General features: G+C 36.0%; 2 protein-coding genes across 20 annotated transcripts in view; one reads left to right on the plus strand and one right to left on the minus strand.

Moving 5' to 3' along the window:
* Window positions 1-7,187, plus strand: part of SLC24A5 (solute carrier family 24 member 5) — a 28,518-nt gene extending 21,331 nt beyond the window's left edge. The window contains exons 6-9 of the mRNA XM_017348054.4: window positions 1,506-1,789; window positions 4,220-4,426; window positions 6,290-6,391; window positions 6,860-7,187. Coding sequence (XP_017203543.1) covers window positions 1,506-1,789; window positions 4,220-4,426; window positions 6,290-6,391; window positions 6,860-7,182 — 916 coding nt within the window. The 3' untranslated portion in view covers window positions 7,183-7,187. The remainder of the gene's footprint in view (window positions 1-1,505; window positions 1,790-4,219; window positions 4,427-6,289; window positions 6,392-6,859) is intronic.
* The window catches only part of MYEF2 (myelin expression factor 2), a 42,775-nt gene continuing 35,659 nt past the window's right edge, over window positions 6,638-13,753 (minus strand). For 15 of the 19 annotated variants that reach the window (XR_016217572.1, XR_016217571.1, XR_016217570.1 and 12 more), the window contains one exon: window positions 6,638-7,929. Coding sequence is in view for 12 of the 19 variants with exons in the window: in XM_089309455.1 (XP_089165581.1) it covers window positions 7,766-7,929 (164 nt within the window). In the remaining 7 variants the exon portion in view is untranslated. Of the gene's footprint in view, window positions 7,930-13,235; window positions 13,426-13,753 lie in introns of those variants that run through there. The other 4 variants (XM_089309451.1, XM_089309449.1, XM_089309452.1 and 1 more) reach the window with 3 other exon arrangements.

Here is a 13,753-nt window from a genome sequence, read left to right on the forward strand (position 1 = left end):
ATTCCAAGGGGTCTCTGAAGCAACTTCCTCATCACAATCACTTGTTGGGTTCTTCTCACAACTTAGTGATTTCTTTCTAGTCACCTCCCAGCTTCTCGTCTTTCTCACTGGTCACTGGAGACTAACACTTGTCCTTCCATCCTGGCTGCCTATTCAGAATTTGCCAACTTTTGTTGTCCATTAAAGCCCAAAGAGTTGTTTGGTTTTCTTGTTTGTTTTCTTTCTTTTACTGGGCTATTGCTTACCTTGCTTTGATGATAAGTGGTCATGGTCACAAAATATTGGAAAAAGATGATGGAGGAAGTAAAAGAATTCCCATTAAATCCCTCCAAATACTTCTGTTTCTTGGTTAGCAGGAGTTACTGTAGCCTTCTTTAAGAACCAATAATATTTAATCATCACTATTAAAATTTGTTTGCTTTCCCATAATCTCCCTATGCCCAATTTGTACAAGAAAATGAAAAAAGAGTGAGTGGATAAACCTTTTCAACTAGTAAGCACCAGGCATCCACTAGGTATTTATGACTATGTTAGGCATCATAGGAACTTCCAGGACATGAAAACAATGTAAATGTGCATGTTGGAACACTACAACTTAACAGCACTGCATCATACCTGCTATCAAGAAATAAAATCTAGCACAGGGAATTTTAAAATCAATCTCCCTGACATGCAGTCGGTCTTCCAAAAAAAAAAAAATATTGTATTGGTATAGCAGGAATCCTTCTGGAATTCATCAGTTGTCTGTCAGGGACTGTAACAGTCAAAGTATCCAAGCTAATGCTTCCTCCACTAGGAAAATCAGGAACTCTGTTCTTTCAGTTGTAGTAGAGATTTACTGGCTATTAATAAAAGGTAAATGCAAGAATTAGGGATCTTGTGTTAGCTAATTACAGTTCTTTAAGTAGGAAAGCAGAATACTGGGAAGTAGTTCTTGATGCCTAAGGGGTAATTTTAGAGGCAACTGTATTTCTCCTGTGAATGCAAGCAAATGCACCTATATTAAAATCACCCAAAAATCTCTACATAGAAAACTGAAAGGCCCCAGACAAAATCTAACACATTCTGAATATTTTATTAAAAAATTCCATATTGGAAAGTGAGTGAATAGATACTACATTCTTTTTCTAACTATCACATAGTTTTGGGCACTAATTATGCCAGTGAACTGAGGTGGCAAATGCCATCACTATTCATTAGTTTTATTTTGAAAACCTCCAATGATTACTTTCAAGGCAGTCTTATGCCTGCCATTTGGAAGGAATCTACAAATGAAGATAATTAATTTATAATATTTTATAAAGAAAGAAGTATCAGTCTTTTAAGAAACTGACAATGTTATACTCAAGTTTGGACAAGTCTACAAAACACAAATATGTAGAAGTCTTCATTTGATTGTTTTAATGTCTTTATTAGAAAATTATTAAGCAGATGCTGCCTAAAAGCTATTAACTCTAAAATGAATTTTGCTAACTGAAAAACACAAATCTCTCTTTAATTTATAGGTATGAAGGGACTTTACTCCTTTTGATATATGGATTGTATGTTTTGGTGCTGTGTTTTGACAATAAAATTAACCAATATATAGTAAAGAAATGCAGTTCTTGCTGCACCTGTCTTGCTAAAGCTATGGAGGAGAGAACTGAACAGCAGCCACTGATGGGATGGGAAGAGGAAGGTCAACCATTCAGTCGTCGGCAATCAAGAACTGATAGTGGAATTTTTCATGAAGATTCTGGCTATTCCCAGCTTTCCATAAGTCTACATGGTCTCAGTCAGGGTTCTGAAGGTACTAACTATATCATATTATTAAGTCTATTCATTTGAAACGTTCAGAATTCCACTTCAGTTGGGGGTAGGAAGGAGGGTATGGTGGGAAGAATCACTATATTCCTAAAGTTGTACTTAGGAAATTTGTACTCATTAAATAAAAGGTTTCTTGGGAGGAAAAAAAAAAAAAAGAATCCCACTTCAATTCAGCAAGTACTGATACTCACTACGATTTATTATGTAAAAGACACTGGGGATGCGGATATTAAAGAAAGAGCCTCTATCCTTAAGGTGCTTCTGGTATGGCAAGGGAAAAAAAACTAAAATGTTAAGGTCTAAGTACTATAAAGAGATCCAGAAATAAAATATAACTGTAGTTCATAAATGGGACAGATGGTATAAAACTTGATAAGGATGATTTTACAGAAAAGAGAACAGGTAAGATTTTAACTATAAGGAGATGTTATACCGGATAGTAAACAGCTAGTGAAATCTTTATTACATAAATGACGCAGAGCTAAGAGTATATTCTATGAATTGAAGCCCAGAAAACACCATAAGCCAAAGACTTGTTTATGTAGTAGCTTAACTGGAGCACAGCAGAGTATCCATTACCCGAAATGCTTGGGATCAGAAATATTTGGGGATTTGGAAAGATTTGCATATACCTATTGTGGTATCTAATGGATAGGATCGAAGTCTAAATAAAATGCATTTGTCTCATGTATGTCTTATGCACAGAAGGCAATTCTATATAATAATTTTATTGTGCCTGTGTTTTGACTTTGACCCATCACATGAGGTCAGATTGGAATTTCCCACTTGTGGTGTCATGCCAGTACTCAAAAAGTTTCAGACTTGGTGGTATTTCTGATTTTGGATTAGGGATGCTCAACCTGTATGATTATAAATATTGTAAGGGAGCAGAGGAAAGCAGGAAGAGTTTTTAATGCTACTGTAATAAACTTGGAAGATTAGTGAGGATGGAAATTAGGAGATTTGTACTTCAGAAATAGTTCCTTGAAATGTTGTTCACAGAAGCACTAAATTATTACAGCTGACAAGCTGACTAGATGTCTAGACAAAATGAAGACAGTGTGAATGAAATAGAACAGATGTGAGAAAATACAGAGAAAGAATCAAGACTTAGCAACTGAGGAACAATATTCAGCCAGAAAAAAGAGCAAATACAACCCCAGTGCTTTGATCTTGATTGAGAAAATGGGAAAATAACATAAAAACTGGGAATTTAGGCAAAGGGGCTGGTTTCAAGGAAAGAAGAAAACCAGTGAGATTTAGACATGTTTAAAGCAACAGCAAAATACTTATTTAAGTATGTTCTGTAGAAAGTCAAATTCAGCTACAGCCAGAAATATAATTTTATATGTTCCTTTTTGATAAATGATCCTATAAAATAGATTCTAGCTTTAGTTATGTGCATTGGGAAGGGAAATTATTCTAATTCACTACTTACAGCAATTTAATCAGGACTTTTTTCCATTGTTACACATCTTATAGCTTCTAGTTTTTCAGGTTTTAGGGGCCAGCATCTCTTAAGTTTTATAACAAGACACTCGAAAGAGCCAGTCCAAGTCTTGTATTACATTAAAAATATATCTAATATTACTTAATGGTACACTGATTGAGGCTTGGCAACCTTTTTTATAAAAAGTTTATTTTTACTGCAATTAGCTGTAGTGTGACTCATGTTATTTGTAAATGTCATACAAATTTCAAACAATTTTAAAGTGAACCCTCATTTTTGTCCAGTATGTTGTTATACTAGTCTTCCACTAACTTAAAACAAACTGAATAAGACAACCAAGTTTTATAAACTGGATTATAGATGGTATCCTAAGTCTATTTTTTTAAGATTTTTTCTAAAAATCATTAAGTGTGAATTTAGTAAATAAAAAGAATCAAAGAAATAGGCCAAAAAAATCACAATAAGAATTTGCAAGGAATGTGCAACTTTATAAAAAGATTGTGCTGTAATTATTTTATATTTTCTAAGTATGTATTGTCAGATACATAAAGCAGGCCGGAAGCATCATCAGTATTGGAAAGCGGAGGCAACTGGAATAGTTGGGGCAGAAACCAGGTTAATTGCATAAGCACAAAGTTACTGAAACCAATCCACGGTGCAGAAAACCAAGAGATTTCAAATTGTCACTCCATAAACACAATAACATACTTAGTGAATGGTCCAAGACAGTATGATGGATTGAAAGCCCCAAGTCAAGAAATGCTGAGTGTTAAGTCTTACTGCCCTGGAGTTTCAATTAGCTTCTTTTTGCCAGCAATATCAGTAATGACACATTCAAATGTTTTAAATAGCCTTTTAAAAACTGATACAGCTAATTTATTTCAATATTACATCTAAATGGGCAGTTCTAACTTAATCGGCCATTTGAGAAAACTCAAAATTGTTTATTTTTTTTTACAACAGATCCACCGAGTGTTTTCAGCATGCCTGAAGCAGACGTAAAAAGAATTTTTTGGGTATTATCACTTCCTATTATTACATTACTTTTTCTAACCACACCAGATTGTAGAAGAAAATTTTGGAGAAACTACTTTATGATAACCTTTCTCATGTCAGCACTATGGATATCTGCATTTACATATATACTGGTTTGGATGGTCACAATAACAGGTATGTATTTAAAATACAATAGTATAATTTAAAAATAAAATAATTTTATAAGAAAAAATTGCATATGTTCTTAAAATAACATAGCTAGGGAGCAAATTTTTTCAGCAAGCCTAAAGATTAGGACTATTTACAAAAAGATTAAATATTAATATAACAAGATTTTTCAGTTGCATATTACATATCAGCTGTATTCTCACTATTATACAGACTAGGGTATAATTCAAGGGATCACCTTATAAATGGAATTAAATTCACAGGATGGCTTCCTTTATGCTAATATGAATAATTAAATCACATTGCATGGGAGTCCACAATAGATTCTTTATATTGAATTGTGAAAAATAGACAGGGAATCAGTGTTTTAGGAAAACAATGTGTGCTCACTGTTTAACTGGTTGTACTCTATTTTGCTTTTCAATACAGCAATATAAACAGGGTATATTATGAGTAAAAAGGGTTTAAAGTAAAGTTTCACTTTAGATTTCTACTATGTGCATGGCTAAAATTTAACTATACGGCCTAGCTATTATTCACTCTATTCCCCAACTGAAAAATCAAATATAGGCAAAAAAATCAGAAATTTCTCCCAAAAAGATTAAGCTACATTGACTTACATGAAATAAACAAACTATGGCTTGTGTGCCCAAATCACCTGGCCTATTTTTAATATTGAAATTTTACTGCACACATAGGCCCACTGATTTACATATTATCTGACTGCTTTCACACTGCATTGGCAGAGCTGAGTAACTGCAAAAGAGGCTATAAAGCCTATTAAGCCTAAATAATTACTATCTGGTCCTTCATACACAAAAAAGAAATTTGCTAACCCTAACTTTTCCCAAGTTAAAACATAAGCATTTCAATAGTTTGCTACCAAAGAACACAGTATCTTTTTCTTTTTGCATTTTTTTGGTGAGGAAGATGTTTTTGAAATCCCATTAGTTTGCATGTTAAATCTATCCTAACTTTAAGTCAGAACACATTTGATACCAGGAAAATATGAAGAGAGCAAAGTCAAGCAATAGATCACAGAACAGCCCCCAAGATGATAAGTATTAGTGTTATTTATGTCCATATGAACTCTAGCAAAGTAACAAAAATTAACAACCAATTCCAGTATCAACAGAGAAGCATGCAATAAGTAAGCTACATTCTAATTAAGTTCTTTTGACAGTTTAAGAAAAATAAAGGAAAGAAAAATGGAAGGATTCTAAATCAAGTTACCAATTACAACATTAAAAGAGTAGTTACATGTCCTTTTTTTTTTTTTTTTTAACCTTCCTCTGGTTCTGTTTCCCATAATGAATACATTTCTGAAAAATGTTGAACAGACATCAAATTAAACAAAAGTATTAATAAATTGGGACCATATGTTAAAAAGGTTCAAATAGAAAACAAATAGGTCATGTTTTCCTCAAAGATTTATGGACTTTGCCAAAGAAACAGTAAATTAAGGTGTGTTACTAAGGTAGGACTTAAAAAAAAAGTGTACATGTTAATACAATTATAGCTTTAAAAATACTAGAAATAATTTAATTCTACTTAAATTTCACACGAGGAGATGACCTGTCATTAGCATCTACTAAGCAACAGCCCTGAAAACAGCAATTATAAATTCACTAAAGATACAAATAGGGGGACTTTTTCGGGGGTAGAATTTTTGCTTTTACATACTTGTCATTAAAAATCTGAGCTACCTGGGTTCCCCAAATTTCCAACCTGATTCAAATTATTTGGCTTAGTCTGAAACCTAACTGCTTACTTCATTTTTATTCAAGGAAAAAAACATCTAAAATACCTGCAGAGAGTGTTAACTGGATCTTTAAGATTCATAACTTATAATATCTATGTTTATTGCAGGAGAAACACTAGAAATTCCAGACACAGTAATGGGCCTCACTTTATTAGCAGCAGGAACAAGCATACCAGACACAGTTGCAAGTGTGTTGGTTGCAAGAAAAGGTAAGATCTAGGACCCTCAGTCTGCAAAGCCCATTCTTCAAGCCTGACTGAAATACACTATGTAAAGGTAGCTTTCAAAATATTTCTCCCTCAGTAACATACTTTGAATGAAAAAAAAAGTAGCTGAAGTATACTATTTAATAGCAGGTTGATTTCACTCGTTCTAATCCCCCAAGAAGTCATCTGAAATGTGTGTTAAATAACTAACCATGGTAAATTAGGATGAAAAGCAATGAGTAAGCTACATACTTATGAAAAAAATGGTTTAATAAATAATTATTAAATAAATGTTAAGACTTTAAATACTAACCCAAGAAAAATTTTAAATTACAAATTAAGACTTTTGCTCTAATAACAACTTTCCAAAAGCAATCAACAACAAAGAGCATCCAGTGTTCTTTTCTTATGAAGATTATTAATAAAATACAGCATTGGTATGCACATTTTGACAACATGCTTCTTTTGCAGGTCAAGGAGATATGGCTATGTCTAACATCGTGGGATCCAATGTGTTTGATATGCTATGCCTAGGTGTTCCATGGTTTATTAAAACTGTGTTTATAAATCCATTAACTCCTGTTGAGGTGAACAGCAGAGGACTAACTTACATAACCATCTCTCTCAACATTTCAATTATTTTTCTTTTTTTAGCAATTCACTTCAATGGGTGGAAACTAGATAGAAAATTAGGAGTTGTCTGCCTAGTATTATACTTGGGGCTTGCTATATTGTCAGTTCTATATGAACTTGGAATTATTGGAAACAATAAAATAAGGGGCTGTGGAGGTTGATATTATTAATAGTGTTATGTGGAAAATGTAAATGGTTCCAAAGAACAGAGAATGAAAAATTCATTTCTTCATTTAAGTCAAATAAAAAACACCATGAACTTTAGAATCTAAACCTTACTTACAGTAATTCTTTTTCCTCAAAAGAAAAGTAATTTAAAACCAACAAAAATCACATCCTAATTTTGTCTGAGCCCTTTCATTTCATGGACAATTACATATTATAAAGCAGAAATTTTGAAACAACCATCTACACGTTACCTTACAATAAGTTGATAAAATTCGGAGAAACTAGAACAAATAAATCCCACTATGTAGTACTTGAAACAACAAGAAAATGACTTATTTAATTAAAAACAGTATAACCATTCATTTAAACTGAATGACCAGACTTGCTGTCCTTTAAAAACCCAAACTGGAGATTAACAAAAATCACAGTATTTTTTAACATTATCTTGTTAAAAGCTGGTGGGAATTTAAAGTTCATTTTTACAGCTTTTGTAAGCATACAGTATTACTTTAAAAATGACTTTTACTAGAAGATTCGGCAAAACAGATGTAGGAATGTTCCAGCCCTCGTTTGAAATTATGCATTACGATCCAAGCGAACATCAATTTCTCTGCCACTGATTTTTATTCCATTCATTATTCTGCAGGCTTTTTCAGCTGATTCTGGGGAGTCAAATCTGACCGTTCCACAGCCTTTTGACTTTCCATTTTCCATTTTTATTTCTGCAAACATTACATGACCTGTAAAATAAAAGTGACAGAATTATTAGTTTAAAGGGAGACCATTCCACTATACAGATTTGAAGTTTCTCACAGCTAATGAAGTGGTAATTTATTTAAAACATGAACCTTAATGATTTAAAAATCAAATAACCATTACTGTCATCATTTCACATTCTAATAGAATCCATATAAAGTAATGTATATACACATATTAGAATATACAAAATCAGAACTTAGATAAATTTGCCAAATATTTAATATATTTTATTTATATTTCATTCATAATTTCTGAAGAAAGTTTATAGTAACAATGTAAGCTGGCACAAATGCCACCAACTCACCATGCCCCATAACAAACGTAGGCATATAATCAAAATTATTTTTAGATCATGGCCTGATCTACCTAATCTGTTTTCTTTCCCTTTTATCCTCATTTCACTCCTCTGTCCCCTGCAAATAAGAGCAACTGCCCAGGAATTAATTTTGACCAGATCATAAAGGATCCCAATAGTTTTGCTTTTCAACCACAGTGCCTAAGTCATCTATTGGATATCACCATTCGAACTTAAATTCTAAAAATGGCACTAAATAATGTATGGGTTATTATGGAAGAGACAGCATAGATTTAAAATCAATAAAAGTAAAAACAGTAATGGTGGCCGGCACCGCGGCTCACTTGGCCAATCCTCTGCCTGCGGTGCTGGCACCCTGGGTTCTAGTCCCGGTCAGGGCGCCAGATTTTGTCCCAGTTGCTCCTCTTCCATTCCAGCTCTCTGCTGTGGCCCGGAGTGCAGTGGAGGATGGCCCAAGTGCTTGGGCCCCTGCACCCGCATGGGAGACCAGGAGGAAGCACCTGGCTTCTGGCTTCGGATTGGTGCAGTGCCGGCCGTAGCGACCATTTTGGGGGTGAACCAACGGAAGGAAGACCTCTCTGCTCTCTGTCTCTCTCTCTCCCACTGTCTAACTCTGCCTGTCAAAAAAAATAAAATAAAAAATAAAAACAAAAACAAAAAACCAATAATGGTAACAGCATAAAGAACCTTAAAGAAGCTTTAACCATTTCTTACATGACTATTACCATTGCTAACCCTAGAGACTTGTATTTGAAGCAAATCAATATCATGTATCAAAATTAAAAGTAGACCAAAAAAACTCCATCATCTAAATCAGAGCATTCTGGAGAGTAAAAGAGGAATTAATAATTGTAGATAAATAACAGCTGAGACTATAATCAGGCAAATGGAGTGCATGATTTTCCAATAAAAACAGGTCCTAATTTAGCATGTGACTACTTACCACAGTATTTCACTCCCACCTACATGTACATGTCAAAACAAAGTAAGCTGGAGGACATCTATCTAACAGTATAGTTGCCAGATCAGTATGGGCTAATTTTAGTCTGGCAACCAAATCAAACAGCCAGACATATTTACTTCTATAAAGGAAGAAGGGGAAAGGTAAAAGAAGAGGGCCTGTCAAAAAATTACATAAGCCCTTTCAGAAGGTACATTTTTAATCTCACTGCATATTTAAGAATTTTTTTTGTTAAAATCTTGATCTGAATGATTTTTTTTATTAGCAACATCCTGACAATTTTTCTACTTTTGTTTTTTCACACACCACCCTATTGTATTTTTAAAATCAACTGGTAGGACCAGCGTTGTGGCATACAAGGTAAACTGTCACCTGCAGCGCCAGCATCCCATATAGGCACCGGTTGGAGTCCAGGCAGCTCCACTTCTGATCCAGCTCCCTGCTAATATGCCTGGGAAAGCAGCAAAAAATGGCCCAAGTGTTTGGGCCCCTGCACCCATGTGGGAGACATGGAAGAAGCTCTGGGCTCCTGGCTTTGGCCTGACCCAGCCCCAGCCACTATAGCCATTTGGACAGTAACCCAGAAGATAGAAGATCTCTATTTTCTCTCTCTCTCTCTAACTGTGCTTTCAAATAAATAAATCTTAAAACAAAAACCAACTTATTGTCAATTGCTCACCTATTCAACGTTAATTAAACTAAGATAAATGCCATAATCAGCCAAACCATAATCTTGCAAGCCAGGATAGGCAGTCCTTAAATTTGTTTTGAAAATTATAAAACAGACTAATCCTCAGATAAATTACATTATAATAAAATAGATCCAAACAGCAATGAACACAAATGGCAAAAATGAAAAAAAAAAAAAGAAAGAAACACAGCAATTACACTAAAATAATAAACATCACTAAATTGACACTGGAAAAATATTTTTTTAAAAACTCTAAATATAGATGCAGTACAATTTCCGGGGTTCTCTATAGCATGCATGCTGGTACCTGAAAAAAAGCACGTTTAATTAAAGAAGCAAACCTTGGTAAACAGCAGCACTTGATAGTGCTTTTGAAAGGGACTATGGAGAATTTTCAAAGGCTCTCATGTTAAAGATTTGTACTTAGTATAGTTTTACCTACCAACTTATGGTTTTCCTTGATGTAATTATCATATAATAAGTTTGTTAGAAAATATAAGGTTCATCCAAGAAAGAAATCTCGAAAACTTCAATGGAAAATGTTTCAATATACTATGTCTTGCAGATTCTGCCTTTTAATATTTCAAAACAAATTTCTCTCCTTTTTTCCTCTCTTAAATAGTCTCCCTCAGTTTAGGAATCACAACACAGAGCTCCAAATTCTTGCTCTCATAATGATCCCAAGGCTTTTCAGCTGACAGGATCACTCTAAGATACTCCAAATATCTAACAGTTTGGACAATCAGGCTATACAGAGAACAGTCTGCAGATACTGTTTTTTTTGTTTTTTGTTTTTTTTTTGTTTGTTTGTTTGTTTTTTTTGGACAGGCAGAGTGGACAATGAGAGAGAGAGAGAGACAGAAAGAAAGGCCTTCTTTTTGCTGTTGGTTCACCCTCCAATGGCCACCGCGGCCAGCGCGCTGTGGCCGGCGCACCGCGCTGATCCGAAGCCAGGAGCCAGGTGCTTCTCCTGGTCTCCCATGGGGTGCAGGGCCCAAGCACTTGGGCCATCCTCCACTGCACTCCCTGGCCACAGCAGAGAGCTGGCCTGGAAGAGGGGCAACCAGGACAGAATCTGGCGCCCCAAGCGGGACTAGAACCCGGTGAGCTGGCGCCGCAAGGCGGAGGATTAGCCTAGTGAGATGTGGCGCCGGCCTGCTGATACTATTTCATGCTTAGATTGTCAAAAAAAATCCCAGTAGGATGGAACCAGAAAGAGTTGTAAGTGTTCTAGTTTTTTTCCTAATAAAAATACATAATTCAGAAGGGACAAAAGTTGACATCAAATAATTGATTAAAATCAGACATGCCTGACTTTTTACATGCTCTGATGACTTCCTCAACTGAAATCTTCTGGAGAGGACTCAATCTTGTGTGATATGATTCCAAGAAAACAAAAATAGAACTGCTGTTTTCAGAAAAATATAAGACTTTTCAGTATGTCATGAGAAATCATTTTCACAGAATAGTCAAACATATGATTGTTATAAACCTGTATACTAGTAATAAAATTACTTATAGTGCAATAAAAAGTTAAATATTTCTACTTTACTCAATCAAGCCTATTACTATCTTATGCACTATATACTGGGAAATGCAGATGTAAAAACATATGAAAAAATAGACCTGGGAACCAGTGCTGTGGCACAGTAGGTTAAGCCTCCACCTGCAGCACTGGCATCCCATATGAGCACTGGTTTGTGTTCTGGCTGCTCCTCTTCTGATTCAATTCTCTGCTTATGGCCTGGGAAAGCAGTGGAAGATGTCCCAAGTGCTTGGGTCCCTGCACACGCATGAGGGACCCAGAAGCTCCTAGCTTTGGCTTTGGATGGGCTCAGCTCCAGCTGTTGTGACCATTTGAGGAGTGAACCAGCGGATGGAAGACCTTTCTCTCTGTCTCTCCCTCTCACTGTTTGTAACTCTACCTCTCAAATAAATAAGATCTCTTAAAAAAGAAAAAAAAAAAAGACCAAATTAAAAGTATTTATCACTAAATAAATGATTCAATAAAATCTGCTAAGTGATGCTTTAACATATCCATGGGAGAAAAAAGCAAACTCATTCTACTTTAAGAAAGCATAATTAGGGCCGGCACCCTGGCTCAATAGGCTAATCCTCCGCCTGAGGCGCTGGCACACCGGGTTCTCGTCCCAGTCGGGGCACCGGATTCTGTCCCGCTTGCTCCTCTTCCAGGCCAACTCTCTGCTGTGGCCAGGGAGTGTGGTGGAGGATGGCCCAAGTGCTTGGGCCCTGCACCCCATGGGAGACCAGGAGAAGCACCTGGCTCCTGGCTTCGGATCAGCGCGATGCGCCGGCCACAGTGGCCATTGGAGGGTGAACCAGTGGCAAAGGAAGACCTTTCTTTTTTTTTTTTTTTTTTAACTTTTATTTAATGAATATAAATTTCCAAAGTACGATTTATGGATTACAATGGCTTCCCCCCCATACCGTCCCTCCCACCCACAACCCTCCCCTTTCCCACTCCCTCTCCCCTTCCATTCACATCAAGATTCATTTTCGATTCTCTTAATATACAGAAGATCAGCTTAGTATACATTAAGTAAGGATTTCAGCAGTTTGCTCCCACACAGAAACATAAAGTGAAAAATAATAGATGTTTTTTTTTAAATGATGATGAAATCAGATCAGACCTATTGTCATGTTTAATCCCAGTGAGAGTCAAGTTGGGAATTGATAATTTCTTTTTTTCTTTTTTTTTTTTTTTTACAGAGGATCAGTTTAGTATACATTAAGTAGAGATTTCAACAGTTTGCACCCCCATAGAAACAAAAAGTGAAATATATTGTTTGAGTACTCGTTATAGCATTAAATCTCAATGCACAGCACATTAAGGACAGTGATCCTACATGAGGGGTAAGTGCACAGTGACTCCTGTTGTAGACTTTACCAATTGACACTCCTGTCTATGGCATCAGTAATCTCCCTATGCTCCAGCCATGAGTTTCCAAGGCTATGGAAGCCCTCTGAGTTCTCCGATTCTTATCTTGTTTAGACAAGGTCATAGTCAAAGTGGAGGTTCTCTCCTCCCTTCAGAAAAAGGTACCTCCTTCTTTGAAGACCTGTTCTTTCCACTGGGATCTCACTCACAGAGATCTTTTGCCAGAGTGTCTTGGGTTTAAAGGAAGACCTTTCTCTCTGTCTCTCTCTCTCACTGTCCACTCTGCCTGTCCAAAAATAAAAAATAAAAATAAAAAAAAGGCCAGTGCCACAGCTCAATAGGCTAATCCTCCGCCTTGCGGGGCCTGGCATACCGGGTTCTAGTCCCAGTCGGGGCACCGGATTCTGTCCCGCTTGCTCCTCTTCCAGGCCAGCTCTCTGCTGTGGCCCGGGAAGGCAGTGGAGGATGGCCCAAGTGCTTGGGCCCTGCACCCTATGGGAGACCAGGAGAAGTACCTGGCTCCTGCCATCGGATCAGCGCGGTGCGCTGGCCACGGTGGCCATTGGAGGGTGAACCAACAGCAAAGGCCTTTCTCTCTGCCTCTCTCTGCCTGTCAAAAAAAAAAAAAAAAAAAAAGCATAATTATGACATAAGGGACGAAAAACAAAGTTTTAGCCTTTCTTTATAAACAAAAAGTGATTCAATCAATGAATTTTCTTCATAAATTATTTTTACAATTAAGTTATTTGAGTTAAATTCCACTAATCATGCTTGAAGTAGCAATTGCTTTAATAAATAAAATCTACAGCAAACGTCCATTCTGTGTAGTTAACATACTAAGTTTCCCTTCCTTGAATTTTAAATTAGATCGAATAGTGATGTAGAAATATTACATAGTGGAAATTTGTGGACTAAATTTCTATTTGTTTACTTGGTTT

Source organism: Oryctolagus cuniculus, chromosome 12, assembly GCF_051225735.1.
Source record: "Oryctolagus cuniculus isolate XC-2025 breed Fujian yellow rabbit chromosome 12, ASM5122573v1, whole genome shotgun sequence".
Classification (NCBI taxonomy): Eukaryota; Metazoa; Chordata; class Mammalia; order Lagomorpha; family Leporidae; genus Oryctolagus; species Oryctolagus cuniculus.